The 25,089-nt window shown below is 44.4% G+C and overlaps 2 protein-coding genes across 4 annotated transcripts in view; one reads left to right on the top strand and one right to left on the bottom strand.

Moving 5' to 3' along the window:
- The first annotated feature begins 348 nt into the window (after positions 1-348).
- On the top strand, positions 349-4,504 carry pth3r (parathyroid hormone 3 receptor). The gene is made up of 12 exons (XM_039739904.1): positions 349-810; positions 929-1,039; positions 1,301-1,425; positions 1,496-1,590; positions 1,726-1,888; positions 2,968-3,121; positions 3,201-3,261; positions 3,337-3,403; positions 3,488-3,582; positions 3,672-3,813; positions 3,899-3,940; positions 4,103-4,504. Exons 1-12 carry the CDS (start codon positions 669-671, stop codon positions 4,436-4,438), a joined length of 1,533 nt encoding a protein of 510 aa, XP_039595838.1. The 5' UTR covers positions 349-668; the 3' UTR covers positions 4,439-4,504.
- A 363-nt stretch (positions 4,505-4,867) lies between these two features.
- ddx42 (DEAD (Asp-Glu-Ala-Asp) box helicase 42) overlaps positions 4,868-25,089 on the bottom strand; it is a 35,206-nt gene continuing 14,984 nt past the window's right edge. For 2 of the 3 annotated variants that reach the window (XM_039739890.1, XM_039739889.1), the window contains exons 4-18: positions 24,415-24,476; positions 22,056-22,092; positions 12,844-12,993; positions 11,982-12,086; positions 11,627-11,746; positions 11,329-11,505; positions 9,342-9,470; positions 9,074-9,173; positions 8,717-8,764; positions 7,392-7,489; positions 7,021-7,297; positions 6,658-6,884; positions 6,468-6,578; positions 6,235-6,333; positions 4,868-6,142 (exon numbers count right to left, since the gene is read on the bottom strand). In XM_039739890.1, coding sequence (XP_039595824.1) covers positions 5,396-6,142; positions 6,235-6,333; positions 6,468-6,578; positions 6,658-6,884; positions 7,021-7,297; positions 7,392-7,489; positions 8,717-8,764; positions 9,074-9,173; positions 9,342-9,470; positions 11,329-11,505; positions 11,627-11,746; positions 11,982-12,086; positions 12,844-12,993; positions 22,056-22,092; positions 24,415-24,476 — 2,487 coding nt within the window. In that variant the 3' untranslated portion in view covers positions 4,868-5,395. Of the gene's footprint in view, positions 6,143-6,234; positions 6,334-6,467; positions 6,579-6,657; positions 6,885-7,020; positions 7,298-7,391; positions 7,490-8,716; positions 8,765-9,073; positions 9,174-9,341; positions 9,471-11,328; positions 11,506-11,626; positions 11,747-11,981; positions 12,087-12,843; positions 12,994-22,055; positions 22,093-24,414; positions 24,477-25,089 lie in introns of those variants that run through there. The other variant, XM_039739891.1, reaches the window with a different exon arrangement.

The raw sequence follows: 25,089 nt of genomic DNA, 5'->3' as shown, positions 1-25,089 counted from the left end.
GTCACCATGGACGGCGCGCTCCTCGTGCCCCGTCTACTCTTCGTCTGCTGCTGCGCCTTCCGCGTGGCCGCCGCGCTGGTAAGAAGGACCCGCCGCTGTCGCCGCTTCTCGTGCCCGCGGCCACCCAAAAGAAACTCGGATGGGACGAGAAGGGCCGCCGCGGGGGGGATGGGAACACCGGGGGTCCGAACGGAGGGGAGCTGCTATACTATCGCGTGCCAGTCGCACGGTGGCCACTCTGCCATGCCGCCACTTTCACAGGTGTCACTCGTCAAGGCGCCTTTTGCCTTCTCATTTGGCAGCGGACTTTTCTTGGGCTGACCACTATAGTCAGTATGTTGTCCGGTGGGGGTCCAGCATGCCGACAGTCGCCGCTGCTCTCCCATGCTGACACACCCTGCTGGCACCCCGCTGTGAAATTCCACACTTGGCAGCCAGTGACCTCTGACCCTGACAGTGGGCAGCAATATTTGGAGGACAAAGCGGCATACATGGGCTTGAGCAGCAAGAAGAGGGGCGAGGGATGGCGCGCCCCCCCGCCCCCGCCCCCGCTGCAGTGCTTACCTTGTGACGCTGCCCCCATCATGTCCGCCGAGTCATTCTGGTGCTGCTGCTGTTCCTTTTGTGAAAGGCGCTATATAAAAGCGGTCCCTGACCGATGACCCACCATGGCCACCCTCACCGGGCTCTCTGCTTGCTGGCAGGTGGACGCCGATGATGTGATCACCAGAGAGGAGCAGATGTACCTGCTGGCCGAGGCCATGCGGAGCTGCAACCGAAGCCTCAGGGCACAACTGGAGGACATGAAAGGTAATCGGGGGGGGGCACCCAGAGGTGGGAGACCTCAGTGAGTTTTGGGGGGTTTCTTTGGTTTGTCATTGATGGTCTCGATGTCTGTGACGCAGTGACACTTGTCTCCATATTCTAGATTTACACTGCCCGCCAGAATGGGATGGCATTATCTGCTGGCCGACAGGTGCCCCGAGCTCACTGGTGTCCGTGCCATGTCCCGAGTACATCTATGACTTCGACCACAATGGTAGGCCCTCAAGAATCTCGACACCTCCAACCCACCCAAGGGGGTCCTGAGCCCATCAGGCAGGCCTCCTCCAACTTGATGAGGTCTGCGGGGTGTGGGTGACCAGTTGGTGCCCATCCAGGGTGGTCTTGGTCATGCAGTCAGATTTGCTTACCCCTGAAGGTCACTCTGGCCACAACGAAGGTCCTCGGTGAATGCTGGGTGCTAAGGTGACCTGATGACCGTCTGCCTTGCCACTCCTCTTCTTGTTTTATTGTGCAGGCCATGCCCATCGCCGGTGTGACCAGTTGGGACACTGGGAAGTGGCCAGCCCTGTGAACCGCACCTGGGCCAACTACGCCGAGTGTACCCAGCGATTCCGCACGGACCAGAGGGGCAGAGAGGAGGTAGGCACTCGCAGGCTGTCAGAGGTCACTGCCAAGTGACCGCGGTCACCTCATGTCTTGTCTGTTCCAGGAGGTCTTCGGCCGTCTGCAGATGATGTACACCACTGGCTACTCCCTCTCACTGGCATCACTCCTGGTGGCCGTCGCCATCCTCTGTCACTTCAAGTAAGAAACGGTCACTTTCTTCTTCTTTCGGCTGCCCCCGTTAGGAGTCGCCCCAGCGGATCATCTAAAATATTGTCGTCCGCATGGCCACTCTGGCCGCCTCACGTCTTTGTCTTCTCGTCTCTCCCACCCCAGGCGGCTCCACTGCACCCGCAACTGCATCCACATCCACCTGTTTGTGTCCTTCATGTGCCGCGCTGCCAGCATCTTCATGAAGGACGCCATCGTCACCTCCACGTCTGAGGCTGCAAACCTCTGGGGGTACGAGGGGGGCTCGGGGGAGGAGCGCCATCCACTGGTGAGTAACATTAAGACTCGAAATCCAAGGCCCACCTCGAGCACCCCTTATATGTGGAGCTTTAGAAACACGAGGACACAACAGCAGCACCGAGTGGGCTTGATCTTAAACTCCACAGAAGGTAAAGGCCACTGGGCTCCATGCTGACGGCCAATTGAAACTTGAGCGGGCATCAAGCAGGCCAGGTAGACAGAACAAGGGACTGAGGCGGACCACCAGACAGCAGAGGGTGGGAATCAAACTGGGGAAGTGGGCATACAGGACACAGCATAGATACTGGGGCATCACAGGGATAAATTAAACACCAGAAGTAAAGGGGCATCATCAGTGGTGACCACCAGGGGGCAGCTGCTCTTTCTGAGATCCATTAGTGACACGAGAGGAATAGAAAGCCCCCATCACAGACTTCATTTACATAAGCCAGCTGTGTCGGGACCACCAGTCATGTAGTTTGACCGCTCCATCGATGGTGACGGCTCATTTGGGTCAGAGCTGAAAACCAATGATGGCCACAAGTAAGGAGCGCACAGAAAGACGCGGACATATGTGGGGCAGAGACCATAGCCGGACCACCTGCCCATCACGGAGCTCACAACCCTTAGAGACGTCAAAGTGTGGCCGACCGTCCTCAGAGTCGTCTCCTGCCACGTGTGACCCCAACCCCTTCAACGTGCCAAGTGTAGGCAGAGCACGTCTCATAAAAGGACCGATGCTCGGACAATACCCAGGAGTGGACACTGGTGACCCAAACGGAGTAAAAATGGGCAATCTGAACCTCCAAACTTCACCCTCTGAGGAGCAGGCAGTGGCACATCGGGTTATATAGCGCCTCCTACATGTGCAGCATAAGCCAATGCAGGTCACACGCGGGCAGAGCAGCACCGCCTTCACTTCTGATCTCCACGTTACAAAAAAGACAAAGCCGCACAGGAGGAAGACGTGACCAGGGAGGGGGCCTGAGCGATGAGGAGCGGACTGATGAAGGGCGTTGAGCCTCGGGGGGCACATTTCATACAAACAGGGGACTTTAGGGACCCAAACGAGGCGAGTGGGCTGGCACTTCTGGCTTTGTCCTGCAGGTGGCGTGTAAGCTGGTGGTCACCATGTTTCTCTACTTCCTGGCTACCAATCACTACTGGATTCTGGTGGAGGGCCTTTACCTACACAGCCTCATCTTCATGGCGTTCCTGTCCTACAAGAACTACCTGCGCGTGCTGACGCTCCTCGGCTGGGGTGAGTTCTGGGTGGGCCACGGGGGTCCTGCAGTCCTGGCTCAGGTGGGACTCACGTCGCCATTTCCTCTGCCCTACAGGGATCCCCGCAGTGTTTGTGTCCGTGTGGGTCAGCGTGCGGGCCTCCCTGGCAGACACCCAGTAAGTAGGCGACTCTGGGGCACTGGGGACCACCCTCACCCTGTGCCAGAGGCTCACCCGTCCATCTGTCTGTAGGTGTTGGGAAGTCAGCGCTGGAAGGCTCAAGTGGATTTACCAAGTGCCCATTCTGGTGGCCATCATTGTAAGTGACCTCACTGTTGCTCGCAGAGGTTTGATGCCCTAACAGGGTGGCCACACGCTGACCTGCCCTCCTTTTCAATTTCAGGTCAATTTCTTTCTGTTTCTCAACATCGTCAGAGTCCTGGCCTCCAAGCTCTGGGAGACCAACGCAGGAAAGCTGGACCCCCGGCAGCAGTACGGGTGAGTGTGCCCATCGAGAACCTTCAAGGGCGACTCGCCCACCCACAGCCTGCTGCTGTACACCCTCCCTCCCTCTCTCCCCCCCCCAGGAAGCTGCTCAAGTCCACCCTTGTGCTGATGCCCCTCTTCGGGGTGCACTACGTAGTCTTTGTGGGCCTGCCTTACACTGAGGTCTCTGGGACCCTCTGGCAGATTCAGATGCACTATGAGATGCTTTTCAACTCCACTCAGGTAAGTGGGGGGCTCAAGTAACTGGGCATGGGCCGTGGTGCCAGTAAGGCCATCCACTAACTCTGCTCTACTGTCCTCCCACCAGGGCTTCTTTGTGGCACTCATCTACTGTTTCTGCAATGGAGAGGTAAGTGAAACGCCTTCCACGGAAGGTCTACCTGCCACAGTGGTACCCACAGCGCTGCTCACTTCTCTGATGCCCACAAATCATCTTAATGTGCCGCCTTTCACTGATGGCAGTTATCCCAGAGTCCTTTGCATGTCATTTGTCCGTCTGTGTCCCCCTCAGGTGCAGGCGGAGCTCAAGAAGGCCTGGCTGCGCCGGGACACGTCCCTCAACTTCAAGCACAAGGGCCGATCGGCGAGCAGTGGTGGAGGTAGCGGCTACTATGGCGGCACCACCTCCCACACCACCAACAGCGTGAACCTGAGCATCGCGGCGGCGGCCACAAAGTGCTCCAGTGGGATACTCCTGGGTGGGCGCCCCCCCGTCCTGCCAGGCTCGCCCAGCTGCCCCTGCTCCACAGAGGCGACTCACCAGGAGAGTCTGGGAGAAAACCGGCAGCTGCTGGAGCCGGAGAGACAGGAGACGCGGCTCGAGTGGGAGCTGGAGACGGCCCTGTGAGAGAGACGGTGGCATGTAAAGACAAATCAATAAAATGTCGCGTGTCATGGAGTCCTGCTGCTCATGCGCTTGTGTGACCTCACGCACGTCACAATGGAGAAGCGGCCTGCGCTTTATCAAACACGAGTGTTAATCTAAATTTAAACAGCGACTCCAAACAAACCAGCCTCTGGGCCAAGAGCAGTGGTCCTTAGTGATGAACAGCAAGGCCAACCCCACCAGCATAAACAGCCAGTAGACCACCACACCCCTCAGTGACCGGGTCAACAGAGAAAGAGACGAGACGAACGGTCAAACACGGGGCTGTCACGAGCACCATGAGGAATTTCACTCCAGAATGCAACAACCTGACCAACGGCAAAAGGAAAAGCAGAGCAAACCCACCACACCAACCTGAAGAACAAACAAGGCAGGCGCCTCATCCACGCGGACTTTTAAAAAGAGCTTTATTAGCACAGATCCCGAAAGATCGGGTCGGCATGTCCAGAAAGCCACACAGAAGCCAGGTCATATGGAGCAAGGGGGGTCCATAGGGGGCACAAGCAAATTTAAGATGTCCTTGGTCCTTCCCCCTTTATGATGACACAATGGAACAACAGAAACCTGCAGTTACTAGACTGTCCAGCAGGTGGTGCTCAAGCCTGGTTCAGCCATAGGCTTACATTTACAAATGGCTGCTCTACCCACTACAGTAGAGTCGACACAAAGCAGGAAGAGGAAAAGAGAGCAGCCTGTGTTGAGTGTTGCTGGTGTGTACACTGCCCCCCCACCCCCCCGTACGATGCCCTGTCACTTTTCAGAACGGCTATCCAAGTCTTCATTTAAAAAAAAAAAAAAAAAACAGAGCAAACACCTCTATGAAAAAACAAGGAACCCAAATCTCCCATCTGAAACCCAGCCCACCCTACTCAGGCAACACTTACAACGCAGACAAACATGAGGGTGGCACTTATGCATCTAGCTGTCCCACCTGCTCTTTCTGCGCTTTGGCGGATCTGGGACAGCAAAGCTGTCGTCACTTTTGTCACCTCCCTTGTCACTGTGCCTTTCCCCTCCCCTTTCCGAGCGGTCACCTCCTCCTCGCTCCCCACGATACTCGCTGCCCCTTTCCCCTCGGTCTGATCTCTCACTACTCCTCTCACTTCTGCTCTCCCCTCCACGGTCACTACGGCTGTCTCTGTCCCTCCGGCTGCTGCCGTCACCGTTACGATTATCACCATGACGACCACTGCTGTGGCCAGAGCGACGGCTATCATTGTAACGATCCCGGTCTCCGTGACGATCCCGGTCACGGTCTCTGTCCCGTTCCCGTTCTCTATCTCGTTCCCGGTCCCCATGACGGCCACTGTCACCATACCGATGGTGACTGTCCTCATGACGGCCCTTATTGTCTCCATAGCGACCTTTGGCATTCTCCCAGGGCTGACTGGGCAGGTTTGCTGGGGAACTTGGGAAGTCAGAACTGAAACCTGAAATAGGTGGGTATGCCGAACTCCGATCAGGTAAGCAAGCCATGGATACTTGCGTGGGCACAGAGGGAGTTACCGCCAACTGCAAGCTCTCCTGAATATGCGAGGCATTTGGATTACCAGAAGGCAGAGAGTTTAGGCTGCCCGCACTTGTCCAGCCAGTTGAGCTGTTGGAGGTATTGGTCAGCTTGGGTGACAAACCAGATGCAGCCACAAAATGGTTCTTATACTGGGCCTGTAAAGGAGAAAGCAAACAATGAAGAAAGAGGCAACTGCACTGTTGGAAGAATAGAAAAAGCACCGAAAGCCGAGGCACTGCCCTCGTACCTGGAAAGCAGCTTTCATTGCAGACATTCTGTCCCCCATTGCTCCTGTGGACGGTCTGTAGGCTTCATAGTTGCTCATCACTGCACTGTTGCTCTTCTCCTAGAAAACCAAAAGGTAGTAAGAGTGACCACATGACTAATGCCACTGCCACCCTCCCTCCCTCCCTCCCTCCAAGCAGGCCTGATTGGTAATTCCAGGTCTCCAACAGTGCTGGCTGGGGGCTTTATTCTCACCGAAACGTCTGCTCCTAATCCAGGCCTCTCTCGATAGCCCAGTCCACCTCCGCCAATGTTCAGCTTCTTTCCTTTTCCGCCTTTGAAACGTGACTTCCGAAACCATGGGTTCTGGGGACAGAATTGCACATTCCTCCTCGTTATTTGCTAACAAATGGACCAATAATCAAATACTGTAAAACTTCCTTACCTGCATAGCCAGGTCCATTAACTCCTTGGGGACATTCTGATTGGCTCCTTCCAAATTGCGGACAAGATCTCCAGCAAAGGAGGAATCCTTGTGTGTCAGCAGCGTATAGGCCACACCCTTCTCGCCTGCACGGCCAGTACGTCCAATTCGATGCGTGTGTGTGTCAATGTCTCTGGCCACGTCATAGTTCACCACGGTTTTAATTGAGGGGATGTCCAAACCACGTGCTAGACAGCATTGCAGAGGAGACATAGTTAACACGGCAGACTTTCCCATTCACTTTACACAGTGGTAAGGTGTGCACGTTAGGATGAGGTATGAAGTTGTCAGTCAAAGATTAATAACGGCATATCAGCAGCTCACCTGCCACGTCAGTAGCCACCAGGACAGGGAGTTGATTCTTCTTGAATTCTCCAATCACCTTGTTTCTCTCACTCTGATCCATGTCTCCGTGCAAGAGGCCTAGGCTATACCCCTCCTGACTCAAGTTGTTAGCCAGCTCCTCACAGTTGGCTTTTTTGGTGACAAAGACAAGGACAGAGCCAGCGGATGTAAACTTTACCAGGCGACGTGTTAGCCAGCCCCATTTCTCCAAGCCACTGGAAAGGATCTCCACAATCTGAGTGACATCCTCATTTGCCTATGCAAAAAAACAGAACAGACCGCGAGCTTCCTCAGAGGAGTTCAGCGCCATGGCAGAGGGGAGCATCGAGATTGTCAGCAGGAGCACAAACCTCTCCAATGTCACCCTGGACCACTCGAATGGGATCCACCAAAATGTCCCTGGCCAGTTTCTCAATCTTCCTGCGGAATGTTGCACTGAAAAGGAGCGCTGGAAAGAAAGTATAATGAGTCAGTGTGCTCGTCTTCCTAAAGCAAAAACAGAACTGTGACATTAATATCTGAACGAAGAAGAATATACACTCAACTGTGCACTACAGTAGGAACGTTCAAAAAGTGCATGAAAAATCTGACTGCCTTTAACCGACGTCACAGGTCTCTACAACATTGCAGGAATTTTCAGATTGCTACATAATACTTGCACACTTCACTACTGGCAGGAAAAGCCTATGGGTGACTACCATTGTTATGACAAAGAGACCTTTGTGAAAGGTGAGCTGCTCCATGGAGTTCCATTACGGCTCGGCTCCACCCTGGAGGAGTCAGCTGATACATGCAAGGCTCTATCTAGCTGTCTAAAATCCATCGGTGTACTATACTCCAAAGCAGAGCTAAACAGACAGGCAGTATGGTGTAGAGGTTAAGGCTTTGGACTGTGAACCCAAACCCCACAAGCATGTCACTTTAACAAAAACAAAAGAAAAGGAACCAACCAACTGTATCTCACTTGGGCTTGGATAAAGACATCAGCCAAATAAATAAATAAATAAGTAAATATTAGGACACAATAAAAAAACAGTAACACACACACTTTGAGTCATGGGTCTCCTTCTAAATGTACAGCATAGTGGTGGTTGGGGTTTGGATTATTTGCAGTGAAACTGCCTGTCACAGCAGAAAAGACGTTACACAAAGTCAATAACCAACTTCAACTGACTGCAGCCACTTTGACGTGCTGGAGGACCGAGCACATACCATCCACGCGCACACACACAAGAGATGCTACGAGCACCCAAAGTGTTTAACGATTTACCTGACATTTACTCAAGAGCACCTGCGTTCACACACATCCTCTTGAATGATGGGACTCAAACTATTAGCACTCTGAGCTTTATGTGCTCTGTGGTCATCCTAATAATAATTCTTTGCATGTATATAGCGCTCTACTCAGGTTAAGGGCCTTGCTCAAGGGCCCTATTGGCATTAGGCACCCTACTTGTCACAAACTTAACACAGGAATGTAAGAATTGCTGATTCACATTCAGCTATATTCAAACAAGTTTTCAGATTTTCAAATTTTAATTAGTAGTTCAAATGACCATCCTAAAGCACACAATCTGCTCATAATCACGAGGCTTACTTGCACACTGTCACCTCAGCTTTACTCCCTCTTTAACCACAGAGAGAACTCGCATGTAAATAAAGGAAAGAAACTCACTCTGTCTGTCAGGACGGACGTTGTTTGCAATCGAGCGGACCTGATATTCTGTAAAAGAGAAGGTCGTCATTTTCAAGAAGACAGTATGGAGGCTGCAACCTGCATCTCCCTCCTTTAATTAACCTACAGAAGCCCCAGTAGTCACTGGTTGGTGACAATGTTGCAGGTCACAGCTTTTTTTTGCTGCCACTACTTCCAGCTATTTAAAGAACTATCCCACCAATCCACCTTGTAAAGGCTAGCTTTTTTTTTTTTTTTAATTCATACACTTTTCCATCGCTTTTCCTGTAAGAAGCAATGTACACACTTCTCTCTATGCTGTGGTTTCTATTACACACCTGAAAGAAAGAGACAATCCGAAGCCCATGTCAAACATCCTGTCCGCTTCATCAAACACCAAGTAGGTCACTCTCAGCAGGGACGTGGCCTTCTTTTTCACATGGTCAATCAAGCGACCCTTCACAAAGAGAACATCAAAGAAAGGAGAAGATGACAGCAAAACCAGGTAAGTCACAAATGTCGACACCCGGCTTTGTACACACATGCAGACTATGAGAACCGTAGGAAGCAATGCATGACTTAACAGCTCGCCTTCCACTGGTGGACTCAAGAATGTGACACTCACCGGTGTGCAGACAACAATCTCAGCTCCTTCCTGCAAGGCCTTGGCCTGTTCCCACATGCTTCCTCCTCCATAAACGGCCACAGAACGCAGATTGTAGGCTTTCCCAAAACGTTTACACTCAGCATGGATCTAAATGACGGAATGAAATAGTGAAAGGACGAAGAACACGAGATGGCCAACTCAAAGACTCCATACTGAAATTTAGTCCAAAGAGAACATCACTTCTTAAAGGGTCTTATTTATTCTTGACTCTCTTCTCTCTTTAACACCACCTATTGGAGGAATAAGGCCTGCCTTTGATGGTCTTATTTTTAAACAAGTAGAAAGTACAGTCTGTGGCTTAAAATAGGGACGTCTAAAGAAGGCTGAAACAGGACCTTAAATGTGATTTGTTGCCAGCCCTGCCTTATTACTAGAATAAACCGGGAAGTGCCAAACATCAGCGAGATTGAGATAAGTGGAGAAAGATAAAAGCCGCCATTGGAAGTACCCATAAGGAGCACCACTGTCATTTGCTTAGGAATTCCCAGTTCCAGGTCTCAGGATCCGCAAGGACTCTCAATACAGACCACCAATAACCTGTAAGGACTTAACTCCATCAGACATGCGTTTCTATCCATACCCGACTGTCTCCCATCTTGACATTTAACACTTCTGGCATATTGCTTAGAAAGACAGATGCACTTCACATATTGTTATCACATCGGGATCTCTGCAACTAACTATCATTTTACTCGTATACTGTATCTGTTTATTATCAGTCATGTTGCGTTGCCCTTCCTCTTGTTTTCCAATGTTTCATTCCTATGAAGAGGAGCCAGCATGCATTTGCGGGTGCCTAATAAAAGGAACCTGGCTACAACTTGACATGTCCTGTCTTGTTAAAGTTAAAAATCTTAAAAAGTGCACGTGTGAGCATGATGTATATGGGACAGGTGCAACTCACACAGTTGGCATCTCCTGCCTCAAAATGGCCCTTAACAGTATCTGAAATCCTGACCTCTAACCGTAGCACTAAATGTACGCAGTCATTCAGTTGAACAAAATGTGTTTTTTTTTTTAATATATAAAGTTCTGATTTCTGTTCACTCTTATTTTGCTCACTTGTATCACAGTTATAGGAAATGACACAGCAAAAAAGGAAGCACATACAACTGCACACTGCAAAATTTAAAAAGAATCTGTTGGCACAATAAGTAAATAATTCACACAAGTCATGGCGACTTGGAAAAGGTCAACCTCAATGTAATGATCTTTGAAAACCTAAAACTAGCGTTATTATATATATATATTTTTTTTCAAAATAACTGAAAACTAAGTTCTAAAATTTTACCTGGGTTTCGGGTGTGACTCAGTAGACTGTGTATGCGTCCATGTAAGAGCGAAATTGTATCTCAGCTATATTTTAAGAGCTTATTATTTTATCAGAATGAGACTGCAATATACAAGTTGCTTCTGAATCTGGAGGAGATTTTATGTGCTAGTAGTTCTAGTAGAAAAAAAGACAGAGCCCAGCCATTCAAGACTAAGAAGCCAGGGCTCTGACCAGTAATGCAAGATAAGTCTTACGACATCCATTTACTAATCTGCCACACAGGAGCAGAGTCATAAGGAGTTGAGCCTATCCTGGCAGTGTTAGGCAAAAGATGGAACCAAACCCTGTAAAAGGTGCCAGTCCATTGCAGGGAACATCCTTACACACATCTAATGGCCTACACAAAAGTGACCAATTAATCTAACACTTCTCTTTGTGATCAGCAAGCTAAACCAATGAACCTGGGGAAGGAAAAATGCACACATGGAGTGAACATGAACATTTCATTGAGGCAAACACCAAGCCTGGGGTTCAGAGTCAGAACTCCATAGCTGTGAGGCGGCAGCAGCAGCACCAACCACAGCATCCTTAAGCCATCCCACTAAAGAAACCCATTGAATACAACTCAATCTCAGAAGTTCACTAGTTACAGGACATGATATGCATGAGTACCTGCTGACAAAGCTCTCTTGTGGGACAAACAATAACTGCAATAGGACCATCTCCTGGCTGGAGCTCCTTCTGGTCCATAATGTGCACCAGCATTGGCCAGATGAACGCTGCGGTTTTACCACTGCCGGTCTTGGCAATGCCGATCATGTCTCTGCCACTTAGGGCAATGGGCACACCCTGAAAGATTAAAAAAAATCAAAACAAATGAAGTGCTTCTCAATCATTGCATTTTACATGCCATAGTGTGCCTGGCACTGAATGAAGAGGAATATCTAATTACCAGCTGCTCAATGCTTACCTGGCACTGGATAGGAGTGGGCTGTGTAAATTCAGACTTGCGTATCTGATGCATCAGCTGCTCATCAAACCCAAAGTGGGCAAAACTGGTGCATGGCTTTGGTGGGGCAGCACCAGACACCTGGACACAATTTGTATAAGGAAAATAAACAGCAGTAAGCATGTGATGAAAATAAAACATTTAATGTAATATTCAGCCACTAGTTCCTAAAAAAAAAAAAAAAATCAAACAAACAGCAATCCTCCATTAATGATGCCAAGAGTAGCCAAGTCCATTTATTTAACAGGATATTTATGATTACTTGTGGAAACTGATTACAGATTTTACAATTAAAACAAAAAACCTATGGACCTACCCGCAGGTTCAGCTTCTGCCGCAGTTCTACCACCTGGATGGGTGTTAAGCTGGACAGTTCCTCATGCTCATCATAGAAGTTCTTTTCAAATGGCGGGTAGTCAATCTTGAGAGAGAGAGAGATCAAAGAGATTCAAAATACTGAACTGCACTGACCCCAGCTGTAGCAAAAACAAAATCAATCAGGAAAAGGGGGATGTCGGGCGCACCACACTGAGACTGCTAGTTTGTGGGGACAAACACTACAATCCCAAACAAGTCAAGGACCCCGATGATTTCCATACCTGGATACAAGTTAGACATAATGGGCTAAAGGACAAGGCCCTAAAAAAGTAAGTTTGCCCTTTGACTGTAATACCAAATATTCAATGAAATTACATTCTGTCCAGCAAAGGACACATGGACAAATCTTGTTGAGGAAGCCATTTAAATGAAGACCAGAATGTGTGTTTTGGAGTATTAACAAACCCCGTTACTTGCTGAAATGAACAGAGTATGTAAGTAATGATATATGTTTTTTTCTACAAATTCAGAATGGCTATTTCTTTACTTATGTACTTTAAATTATTAGGTCAGCCTCACTGAAGAATGCACACATGTAAAAGACGAAATGGTACTTAAACACATGCAGCTGTTATGCTAGCATTGTTGGGTTTAGATTTGTGGTGTAATTTCTCTTAACTACCAATATACAATATGTGTCTAGTTTAAAACATTTATTACCACAATAATTCTTCATCTTTAGCTAGCATTTCTAAAGATTCACATGGATGCCATCTGTAAATTCATACTGAGCAAGGCAAGCCTGTCTAGAGTACGCAGTACAGAGCGAGCGATTTAGACTCAAGAAATGTGTGCAGTACCTCTGAATGGTCAACAGGTGGCAGAGGATAGATAACCTTCTTGGTAGTGGCAATAGGGTTTCCATCGCTGTCATAATCGATGTTCTCATCTTCTTCCTCCTGGATTACTCCAGCAGTGGGATTTTCAGCCATGTAACGAAAGTAAGCCTCCTGCAGAAAACACACATAACAGCGTCAAAGTGGGAGAAACTGGTAGAAATGTCAATGTCTGTGCCAAGTAGCAAGGCTGAGAGGTTTACAGTCACCAACAATACAAACAGATAGGTCAAGTTGATTTTAAAGCAAGCTGTATCAAGGTCGCTTTTCCAATGGCTCACCAGTAAATGAAATTGCTGTGTGTTACTCTAAGAAGCAGACTGCAAATGTGTAACACCCAGATTCAATGAAATAACTGACTATTCCACCAGTCACTATATTGAAAGACTCCAAACTCACTCATCTGTGGCAGGATTGGGATATTTCTATACACACACAAAGAAGCTGAGAGGACTTGAACTGATTGACATTTCTGTGTAGGTCAAAGTCACAACTGGTGCCAGTTTAAATTGCAAGAAGTGACACTAAGCATCACTATGATGCATCCCAAGCAACTTCATACATCTGCAAACATCTTTTTATTTAAAATTGCGAAAATATTTTTACATAAAAGTCTGCTGAAATTACACAGCACTTTATTTTCTCCAGTCTGTAAGCCCAGTGCTCTTAATAAAACACAAGGAAGTTTAAACAAAACCTTTAGCACGTGTTTGACGAGAACCTTTAAACAGGGCCAGCACAACATTAAGACAGCATATCTGCACGCAGCTTTTCTACCAGTAACTCACATGAATAAAGGCACAGAGGGAGTAACACAGACCCAGAAGAAACATGTCAGACACACTCCTCTGCACCTCTCTAAGCCAGTGTGCTCACTCTAGGCTTTGGACACTCAGTTACTCACAAAATGAGCCCAAAAAGCTTTAATCGACATGAAGCCATGCCGAGTGCTTTGTATTGTATTTCATAAATGCTCAATGTAAAGATCTGACAGCAGAGATGTCACAAGTGGCTAGGATGGATAGACCGATTATTTTCTTTCAGGGTAGCTTGCCAGACTGAGAGACACTCGGTACTACAGCCCTTGGCTGCAGACAGTAGGCCCAATCTCAGCATTTTCTGTATTACTTTTATAAGAAACAAAGGCAGGAGCACCTGACACTCCTCCTCTCTAAAGCCCGTCTGTTTTTGTGCAGTCAACACGTCAATTCTGCTGCTCACAGTTTTACTGCTTCCTTAACTGTGCAGAATGCACTATGAATACAGTCATCTGGAAAGCTGTGTTTCCCCGGGACTTCACCATTTCTTGAAGTGACTGCACAGAAAATACTCCTCATAAATCTTTCTAGGTTGAATTTAGTAAATAGAGAAGATTAACTACACAATACAGTACTTGATACAAATGTCCAATGAATGGAGCATCCCTGATAAAACTGAAAAGACAGGAACAATAAAGAATAATCGGCCAACACTCAGCAAAGGCTGCAATAACCTCCAAGGTTTCTGTTGTTTGATGCAAACACTAACTTGATGAGAGATCTGAGAGGTAAAGCAGGCAGCAGCATGAAGGTCAGAGAATGGAAATCAGCTCAGTGCCCCCTTCACGTAATCCCACCTCAAGTGAACGGTCCAATTTCGGTCGAGGATGTTAGCCCAGTTTAAGGATGCAGGAGATGGCGTTCACTGCATTAAGAGCTACTTGCTATTCAAACAACTCCTACTACCATACCTTTCAGGAGCAAGTTTGTGTGAGCCAAAAGGATTTAACAAGACAGACATAAATGCAAGTTCACACTTTTCATAGTGACACAAAACAATCTGCTTTTGTTCAAAACAGGGTCAATCCAAGTAAAATCAATAGAGGCCTCCCAACTAACCATCTCTGATCTGCTTCATACTTCATGGAGATAATGTTGTTGTACCCAAAAATGAGTGTGCCCAATGTTAGGCTTGCATCTTCAGGAGTTTCTAAAAGACAAGAGTGTGGCACTCACTTTATTGTAAAAACGAGTGCTTCTAAAAAGGACAATGTTCCATAAGTCAGAACTTTTAAATTGATAAAACTTGATGAACAAAACTGTTGGGGATTGTTTAGTATGACATGGCTTTAACTTCAAAATCAGTCAGCCAACAGCTGCATATTTGCCAGTTTATGGCTTTCTCAAAACTGTTGGAGACCTATAGAGAGCTAAAGCTACTCTACACCAAAAGACAAAGTAAACCTGATGGCCATTACTCATGTTATAGTTCTTCTTTAGTGACTCGGTGCCTGTCTGAAAGAAATCAAACTAATTTATGAGGCACAAGCCATCCCCTGCGGCTCCGCCCACATAGTAGCAAAACAAGACAAACTTTAAAAATCAATAAACAAGCCGGTATCGCTAGCTAAGCAAAGGTAAAGGTACACTCCAACACGTGGCGTCAGGTAGACCGACTCAAATGGAGGCTGGCGTGGGAGTGGAGGGCCACGCTCAGCTCCTTGCTCCTGACGTCACGCTTCCCCCTCTCCTCAGCCCACAGCCTCTCTCTCAGATCAGCGTGAATACATCGCTCCCATACGCAAACTAGGATACTTAACGCAATGAGAAGTCAGAAAATCAACAGGAATGTTCAAGCAAATTATAGGAAAAACACCCAGTTTAAATCCGTTAAGTAGTGCTTTTGTTCACTAGCTAAGAGGATGTAAGATACGCCCCGAGGCTGGAGCGCGAGTGAGGACGGCCCCGGCCCCCTTCCCTTGGTCCACTGTTGTGTATCTCCAGATGCACGTAAATAAATCAGTATCGCAAGTGAACCATACTTAACGCAATGAGAGAGGTCACAAAACCAACCGGAATGTTCAAGTAAATTATAAGGAAAAAAACCCAATCTAAATCCCTTAAGTAGTTCTCTCGTGAAAAGCGGACAGACGTACAGACAGACATCGGATTTATATATATACTAGCAGAATGAGAAGTAGTGTGTTAAAGAAGTTATGAAAAAGAAAAGGAAACATTTTAATAATAACGTAACATGATTGACAATGTAATTATATATTATAATTATAATATATAGTTACATATATTATTATTAATTAATATATATAATTATATATAATAATCATAAAAATTAAAAGAAATAAACATTTGAAATACATCAGTCTGTGTGTAATGAATGAATCTAATATACAAGTTTCACTTTTTGAATGGAAATACTGAAATAAATCAACTTTGTCATGATATTCTAATTTTATGACCAGCACCTGTGTGTGTGTGTGTGTGTGTGTGTATGTAATATACATATACACACACATATATACACATACAAATCTACATATATATATTAGGGGGGGACTTGATAAAAAAAATTAATCCAATTAATTAGAGGCTGTGTAATAATTAATCTTGATTCATCGCATGTAATTGCACACGTAAATTTGCCCCAAAGCACAAATGTTTTTTTTTTTTTTTAATTTAAAAGGATTTTAGTGGGCGACAGAATCAAATAATAGACATGGACATGAATATTGTAAACGCAAGCTCTTTTAATTTCTGAAAGAAAAAAAAAAAAAAGCTTTTAAACTGCATTTGAATTTAAAACAGAAACAAAAATATCATCCCTGGTTAAAATTGGGCAGACTTAAAAATGAAGTGGTATTTTAAGTACTTTAAGTACATTTTCAGAATGGTATTGTCTTTAAACAATAACCAAAATTTCAACATAAAATGCAGTTTTTCTTCTTAAAAAAATAAGGCAGAAACAAAAGGTAATTTGACCAACTTAATCGTTAAACTCTGAGTAACCTTAGCCAAAATTATTTTGTACATTAGGCTAACACAGTGTGATCATTGAACATTTTGTAATTAGATGTAATTAGAATTACTAACGGTCACGGAAGTCCAATGATCCCCAGTAAGAGCCACAAAGCCCGCTTTCTGTAATGCCTCTAATTTTGCTTGCTTTTCAGTGTGCACAAAACCACACTTTTATCAAGGCTTCCGTCGGGTAGTCTTTTGAAATGAAATTTTCCTCCGATTAGTCGTAGGAACGCGCTTTATTCCGACTCTAACATTTTTGTAGCTGTGATGTGTGCATCAGTGTAATCGATGTACCAGGAAATCATGCATTATCAGAAGTTCCCCTTTGCTTGGAATTGAAAGTGTGATTAAATTTTTTGTTATAAAGTACATGCATCAAAGCTTCTCAGCTGTGCTTGTGCTAAGAAAAGGAAAGATTTTAAAAATAGCATGATTCTGCGTTAACATATTTTTTCATATGTCCCAAACCAAGGAGATATAAAGAATCGGAAGCGCGTTTCAGTGTGAATCGAACCTCGGATGTTGCTCTACAATTAGCATCATTTGAGAGTATGTAGATTTGATATATATATTTTTGCAGCGGAGAAGTTGTGTTAAAGAAGTTATGAAAAGAAAAGGAAACATTTTAAAAATAAGATTGTCAATATACAGTAATTGTTTTGTGAGTGTTGTGTCATCAAGGATTTGATTATCATTATTTCTTTCAATCAGGTTATTTGTAGGATGTGTTGTGTTCATTCCGTGTTTGTCAATCGTTGTAAAGATAACAGGTTTCATTCATTGATTTGTTTCTTACTGCATCAATAAACAGCTCGTCTTCCTCTTTATCTGAGACCTGACACACTGCATGCACAGGTTTTTTTTTTTTTTACACTGTCTTCCTTTAGCGGGACATTGACTTTTTCCACCGTGTGCTTTGTTTCCGCAGTAGCTGCATTTATGAATATGTTTGTATGTATCAGACGCTTCATATTTTTTTGCTGCCTTCTCAATTGTGTAATTCGGTTTTTGTTCAGCACTCTTTGGAACTGTTGCTTTTTGTCTATGCACTGCGTCAGTTCACGTGAGCCGCTTGGTGTTCTTGCATCGAAGGTTCTCAGCTGTGCTGGTGCCATCTCGTGTGATGTCCACGGCTGTAGGTAATGTCAGCTAAGACCCGGCACTTAAGTTTCTCTCGCAGTTTCGCTGAGATTGTGCCAAACACCACCCTGACCATCTCATCTTCGTCTGTATAAGCACAGTCCTTCACCCGTGAATATTTAGCGGCAGTGTTTCTATTGGATTGCCGCTGACGGACGGCCTTATATGGGCAGGCACTAAATTACAAACACCAGCGGCAGCCGGTCTATGAACTTAAACTTTAGGTTTACACCGTGCTTTGTTTCTGAAGTAGCAGCACTCATGAATATGGTTGTATACGTCATTCGCTCACTTCTTATTGTTTCGCTGTGTTCTCAATTATATAATGCATGTTTTCTTCAGCGCTTTTTGGAGCTCTTCCTGGTTTTCTACGCACTGCATTGATAGTCAGTTCACGTGATTACGTGATGACGTCACACGAAACTCCGCCCCCCACGGCCATCCAGCTCAACTCCATTACAGTATATGGAGAAAAACAGCTTCCAGTTATGACCGTTACGCGTATAATTTTGAAATGAAACCTGCCCAGCTTTTGTAAGTAAGCTGTAAGGAATGAGCTGCCAAATTTCAGCCTTCTACCTACACGGGAACTTGGAGAATTAGTGATGAGTCAGTCAGTCAGTGAGGGCTTTGCCTTTTATTAGTATACATATATGAGAATATCAGAGAGAAATTAACAATGAAAACAAAAAAACATTTCACATCTGTATTTAAATTGCATATTGTGCGTTTATGACAAAGTCTACCATAAACAGAATTATAAAAGTAAATGAGCAAAATACAAACTTGGCACCTTATACCAAACTATATTTACTAGGGTATCAACCGTGCCAGGTCATAGCATTGAGGCAGACTACTTACAATACAACAGAGCTGTGTAAAACAATTCTAACAAGTCAGTAAACGTACACATGGCATACATCGAGGTGCATTTGAGGCTTGTGCAGGCACTCAATGGACAGGTTCTAGAACCTTCTTGCTCCATTTCAGGAATGACAGGGCCCAAGGCTATCCCAGCAGGACTCTAGTCTATCAAAGGGCCCACACTCACTCACTCACACATACATACACATGAACACGCACAGTGAAAATGTGAATAGCAAATTAAAAAAAAAAACAAACACGTTTGTAATGAATTTCTCCTGTGCTCGGGCATGTCTGGAGTAATTTTCATGAGATGGGACTTACAAACCTACTTATGACAAATGATAGAGAATAACAGAACGGCAAACTATTACAGTGAGTGGGCATTATGGCAATCTGGTGAATGTGGCACTCTATTGGGTGACCAGATTTTGAATTTACCATCAAAGTCCCAAATGGGGACACTCGTGCAGCATGTATGCCTAAACATAAAGCTCATCAACAGCAAAGAGGGATCAGGGTGGGGGAGAAGCGCCTCTGACGAATGAGCACACAGTGCTTGAAGCGCAAACAAATAAATGCCGGTGCTCCATGTTTGGCGGCTTCTTGTTCCTCACTGTGATGCTGTTTAAACACAACATAAGCTGTTGATCCAAGAGTTCCATCTTGGGAGTTTCATGATGTTGTATGCCTACTGTGATGACGTATGGAGCACTGAAAAGCTTTATTAGACAAGCAGCCTGTTAAAATCAGGACATTTTGATATTCTTCATCTTTTTATCGGGAAGCACAGTCTGAAACCTGGACTGTCCATGTCACCGGGACATGTGACAAACCTAATATAATATAGTGGCAGTGAAATGGTCACTCTACGGAGTACTTCATAGCTACATAATATTTTATTTTCACTGTTTGTACTTAAATGATCTTCCTAACTGTTAAATTAAGTCATGGTGGTCTTCAACCATTTTGACAAGTGGACTGTTTTTAGTTGGAGAATCTTTTTGTGGACCAGGGGACTGTGTGAGGACTTTTAAGTGGCTTGACTGATTAACATTTGATCAAAGACTGAAGATTCCCTGTGAATCAATTATTAAGAGATTAGAAGAGTGGGTTGTTTCCACGTTGACAATTCATAGCCAGCTTTTCAGAGAATGGCAGCAGGCAATAACACGGTCAATATACTTGCCACGCTTGCCTGTTTGCAGACTGGCAAAAAAACTTTATGGACTGGTGCCAGTCCATGCGGGAGGAAAATGAAATGTGAAAATGGTGGTGCACTGGTTCTCTTCAGTTTCTAACCAAGCTTCTGAGAAGACTTCTTCAAGTAGAAACAATGTGCTGATAGAAAGGTTTCTGCACATGCACAGCTGGACTTGCAGATGCTGCATTAACTACCCGTCCAGCCACCCACGCAAACAGCCAATGAAAGAGAGTATCTTTCTACCCATGCATGCAGCCTGCTGGTGCTTCAATAACTTGTACTGGGGATCTGTTTGCCCTTAGAAGTGAGATGAAAACATACAAAATATACAAGTTGATGTAACCGCTGTCAAGATAAGATGGAAACAGTAAATTCATTTGTAGTTAAAAGTCATGTAGGATGTTTCTCTGTTTTAAGAGAGATGACTTCACAACCACACTGATAATTTTCAATAGGAAATTTAGAGATTTTAAAACTTTGTGCAGGGTAATCTGTTCGAGGTATCTTGGCGATAATTAAAAATGCCTCAATAAATCTCCTTGAAGACACAGTGTGCCACATTTCAACAAAATTAGTCCACTGGGGGTCCGAGCTGTTAAATGTGGAAAGACAAACAGACACGAACTATTGAAATAAGTGCTTGTGCATTATGTACAAAAGTACCTAAAATGTATCTGTGAATTTATATATGTATTTCATGCCTAAATAACCAATGTCTTTATTCTGCCATACTCTGCTAACGCCAGTTGGATAATTTAACAAACTGCAAACAAAGGGTGACTACTTGAGTAGAGTTTGGATAATGCACAGGTGTCCTTTGTCACATTATTTAGAAGTTTAAACTGCTTTCCCGATGATGGAAGTGGTGCACAAGTCGGGCCCAACACACATCCTTCTCTTGGGCCAACTTTAAGCCTTAGAGGGACCACGAGGATGCATAAATATTGCTTGTACATCCTCTTCCTCCTCCAATGTTGCACAAATGCTGCCATTCCACCACTTTTGATCACAGACACAAACACAGAAAACTTCTGTATTTGTGAGACAGACCCCCCGATTTAAGACTGATCCACAACATGCCTCCAAAATCAAAGTCTGATTTCTTTTAGACAGACACCTAGTCACTAAAGAAGAACTATAACAGGAGTCATGCCTATGAAAACGTGAAAGATGTGACGTGCTTTGGTGGAGACCTATAGCGAGCTAAAGCTTCAACAATAGTACGAGTTAAACCTGTCAAAGTCTGAAAGATTTAGTGTGGAGATACAGAGGGCCAACAGCTGCTCTACAGAAAAACAAGTCAAACATGCAACTATGGACACACTATTTATATGTTACAGACAAACAATACTAGGTAGCAATCCCTGAAGACTTCATGCATCTAGCATTAGTAGCTCAAAATGTATAACTTATGGAGCATTGTCATTTTTTTAGTAAAATTAGGGGCACACCCCCTTTTAAAGCCTCCATATAATACAAACTAATTAACACACAAACCTAACATTTTGCACACTTGTTGTCAGGCGCAATGCCATTTATTTCAGCAACTATGAAGGTAATCGGAGAAAGTCAGTCCAGAACACTTGTTGATTTGGCACTGACTGACTCTACACAAAGAAGGATTCATAAGCCTTCAACATACTAAATACAACAAAGAAAACCCCATTTAAGCATCTGTTTTAGAACCCAACGCTATGATCTTTAGAGTCTGAACATATTTGACAGAATGCAAAAACGGAATGGATTGTAGCCTAGCACAAGGAACACTCTGCCATCAACATTCACAGTCATTCAATGGGGCCAAACTAGAGCCAACAAGAGACCTGAGACAGACATGTTTGGAAAGGATGTGAACCACAATACCTAGAGAAAATCTACAATAGCATGAGAAGAACATGCAGACTTCATACAGACATTAAACAAATAATGAATGACACAAATATCAACCGGTCCATTTAACAAAGAGCAAGGACTTTTCAAGATGTATTTGTTTAGATGGGGTTTCAAAGGCTTTTGTGCTTAAGAAGAAGAAAACTTTATAAATAAAAAAAAATAAAAAAATCATATTTGATGAACAAGTGACTACTTGCCTAAACCACAGGAATGATTACTGAGATATATCAAAAAAGAAAAATAAATAAATAAAGAAAAAACTGGGAGGTTAGACTCACTTGGTCATCTTCCTCTTCAATGTCATCACGAATACCCCTGGAAAAACAAGCGGAGAAACAAACTTCCCTGCAACATGTCCATATCCTTAAGCACCTCCCCAACACACTTCATTTACAGTTTGGATGATGAGAACAAGGATTCACAAAACGCTTTGTAATGAGACAGACACTTCATAATGCAGTGAGAGACCAAAGAGGTGGTGCAGGGCAGGGACCATCTGTTAAAATGCAAATGAAGAAAAAGCCCACCCACCGTCTGTCTGTCCGGGTTAGCTGACAAAGGGCATTTGAATGCAATGCTTTCTACACAAATGTAGGCCTACATCAGATATGCATGTCACATTATGAACTTTCCAGAATAAAGCTGAGGGAGAGACTTACACTGATTATGTTTATTTCAGCTAACAAACTAAAATGAACTGCTCCAGCTTACATTTAATCAAATTCTAAAGCTGTCTGAACAACAAGTTAAAATAAAAAGGTACAACTAATGTTACTGAGGTGACTATCGACTGTGGGTTAATATCACTATACTTGAGAGACTAAGGAGTAGTGCTGGGCGGTATACCGCTTCATACCAAAACCATTTTTTATTTTTGTGATGATATGGATTTTTCTTATACCACAATATCAGTTTAAATAGCCTAAACAACATTTGGAACGTGGCGCAGCAGGAAACTGTTTAAGGGGGGACCTTTTCCACTGCTACACCACGAAACATGCATGCAAAGGAGTACATACGTTAGTGGAGGTATTGAGCAGTGAAAATGGACAGACAACATTCCAAAACTGAAGCTGTAGCAGACAATAAAGTTGAACGTGATGACACAGAAGAACTTTTGCTGAAAAAAAGGCATCGTATCTGTTGTCTGGAGATACTTTGGTTTTAAAAGGTCGGATGTGGACCAAACAACTATTTATTGCAAATGCTATTGAGCTAAAGTTGTCACCAGAGGTAGCAACATGAGCAATTTGCTGCACCACCTTAGCTGCAAAACAGGCTTTGGAGTGCCACGAATGTATGGAACTAAGATTGGCACCCTCCATGTCCTCAGGTAAAACTGAAAAAGCGAGCGGACACTCGTGTCAGACGTCACTTGTAGACGCGTTTGCTAGAGGAACTGCCTACGACAAAAAGAGCAAGCGGTGGATCAAGATAACCAACGCCATTACAATCCATATGGCTGACATGTCAGTGGACAGAGATTGTTAACATTAACAGAAAGTGGAGTTGGTTTACAAAAAATATTGACTATTTATTCCTTTTCTGTGACAAATTCAGTGCAATACAACTTTTGACAAGCACCTCTGGATATTTTACTAAGTCTAAAATGCCTCTTTGGATGGTTGAAAATATGTTGTCAAAATTATTATATTTAAGTTGTTTGCAAAATCTGTTCAATAAAAAGGCTCTATATTGTGACTGTAACTGTCATGCAATTCTCTAATTCCTTCTCTTCATTAGTGCCACCCCTTGAAAACTATCACTTTACGGTGCCATGCAAACCTGGATTAACACTTGTGTGCACATTAAAATGTTTTTTGTACAATCCCTATGACCGTGGAACAGGTCATTCTTAGCCGGTCTACTGCAGTAATTGCAGGGGAAAATGTGGTTAACATCCACTCATGCATGGGGAAAAAAAAAATACCGTCAACTACCGTAAAACCGATATAATTTAGAAAATACCGCGATACAGAATTTTGGTCATACCACCCAGCACTACTAAGGAGCTAGACACATCATTTCAAATGTCAGGTTAACCTAGATGTCCATTCCTAGTCTGAATCCACTTAGCTAATAACAGGGTCCCGGGGAGCTGAACACCCCCTGGGCAGCATCTATTTGTCACAAAGCTATTTAAGAAGTCATCTGGCTGTTTCCACACTAAGGCTCGTAGCCTTCGAGCATCACCTTCAGAAGGGTTAAAAGAATTTGGAATAGACAGCCGCTACTGTGTGTGTGCAGGTAAGGAAACACAACACTGACAGAAATTCACATGAGCTCCATCAGTGATCTTAAACTCGTCTTACCCATAAAGTGGGCACTTTTACATGCACATAATTTAATAATACGGTAACAGCATTCAGTTTCGGTTGTAAGAACTTTTCTAGTTGAAACACAAATGCATACAAAACCCACAAAACAGCTGTCTACCTACTAAGGTTTTACTGTTATTTGTGCATTCAGTGTTAAAAATGAACAGTGTCATAATAAAAACATTTTACTTACAGTGTAGACAGGCTTAATTTTTTTAATCAACCTAACCAAACCTTTAAATTAGCTAATAAATGTATTAAACATCAACTGCATAAAAATATGGTAAATAGTGAAGAGATGCACATTCTGATGTCTTACTTGGCATTTTTCTTTTCTTTATCCTTTTCTTCAAGTTTCCTCATGTCTTTTGCTGCTTGGTCCTGCACAGAGAAGAAAAAAAGAAATGATGGAATAATAAATGAGTCCTCCTCACAGGAAAAGGTACAAAAAAAAAAAGTGAACGCTGATGCTAGCCAAGTAGATATTAAAACTGTTTCCACCATTCATTCTCACAGATGTTTTCACATTTTGAAACAAACGTATAAAATCCTGCTTCATATGACACAAAGCATATGGAGAAATACCCCGGCGCAAAATAAATCTGACCTGAGAAAAAATTCATTTTCTAGGTACCTTAAAACTTTGCTTCCTGAAAAATATTAAATATTTCAAACTTCTTAGTTTTGAAGCTAAAACCTCCTTTCTTTACACATATTCAATAAGAGTGAATACTGCTTCAAACTAGTAAAGGGAAGCAGTTCACACACACCCAAATATTCTTGCACAGAAAGTTATAATTGTACACATCAGGCCTATTCAAATGGCAGCTGGCGGGGCACACGCGGCCCAGAAGCAACCTTCAAGCAGCTCAGCCCGTGGTCCCGCCAGGGCTTCAGACTGCAACTAAAATGGGCTTTGGCGACTGTCACTTCTACTTACTTTGCCAGTTGCGAATGAAATCACTGAAACTTTAACAATGTTACAACAGAAGGT

Source organism: Polypterus senegalus, chromosome 17, assembly GCF_016835505.1.
Source record: "Polypterus senegalus isolate Bchr_013 chromosome 17, ASM1683550v1, whole genome shotgun sequence".
NCBI lineage: Eukaryota > Metazoa > Chordata > Cladistia > Polypteriformes > Polypteridae > Polypterus > Polypterus senegalus.
The sequence above is the reverse complement of the archived record's forward strand: the minus strand, read 5'-3'. Positions and strand labels throughout refer to the sequence as shown.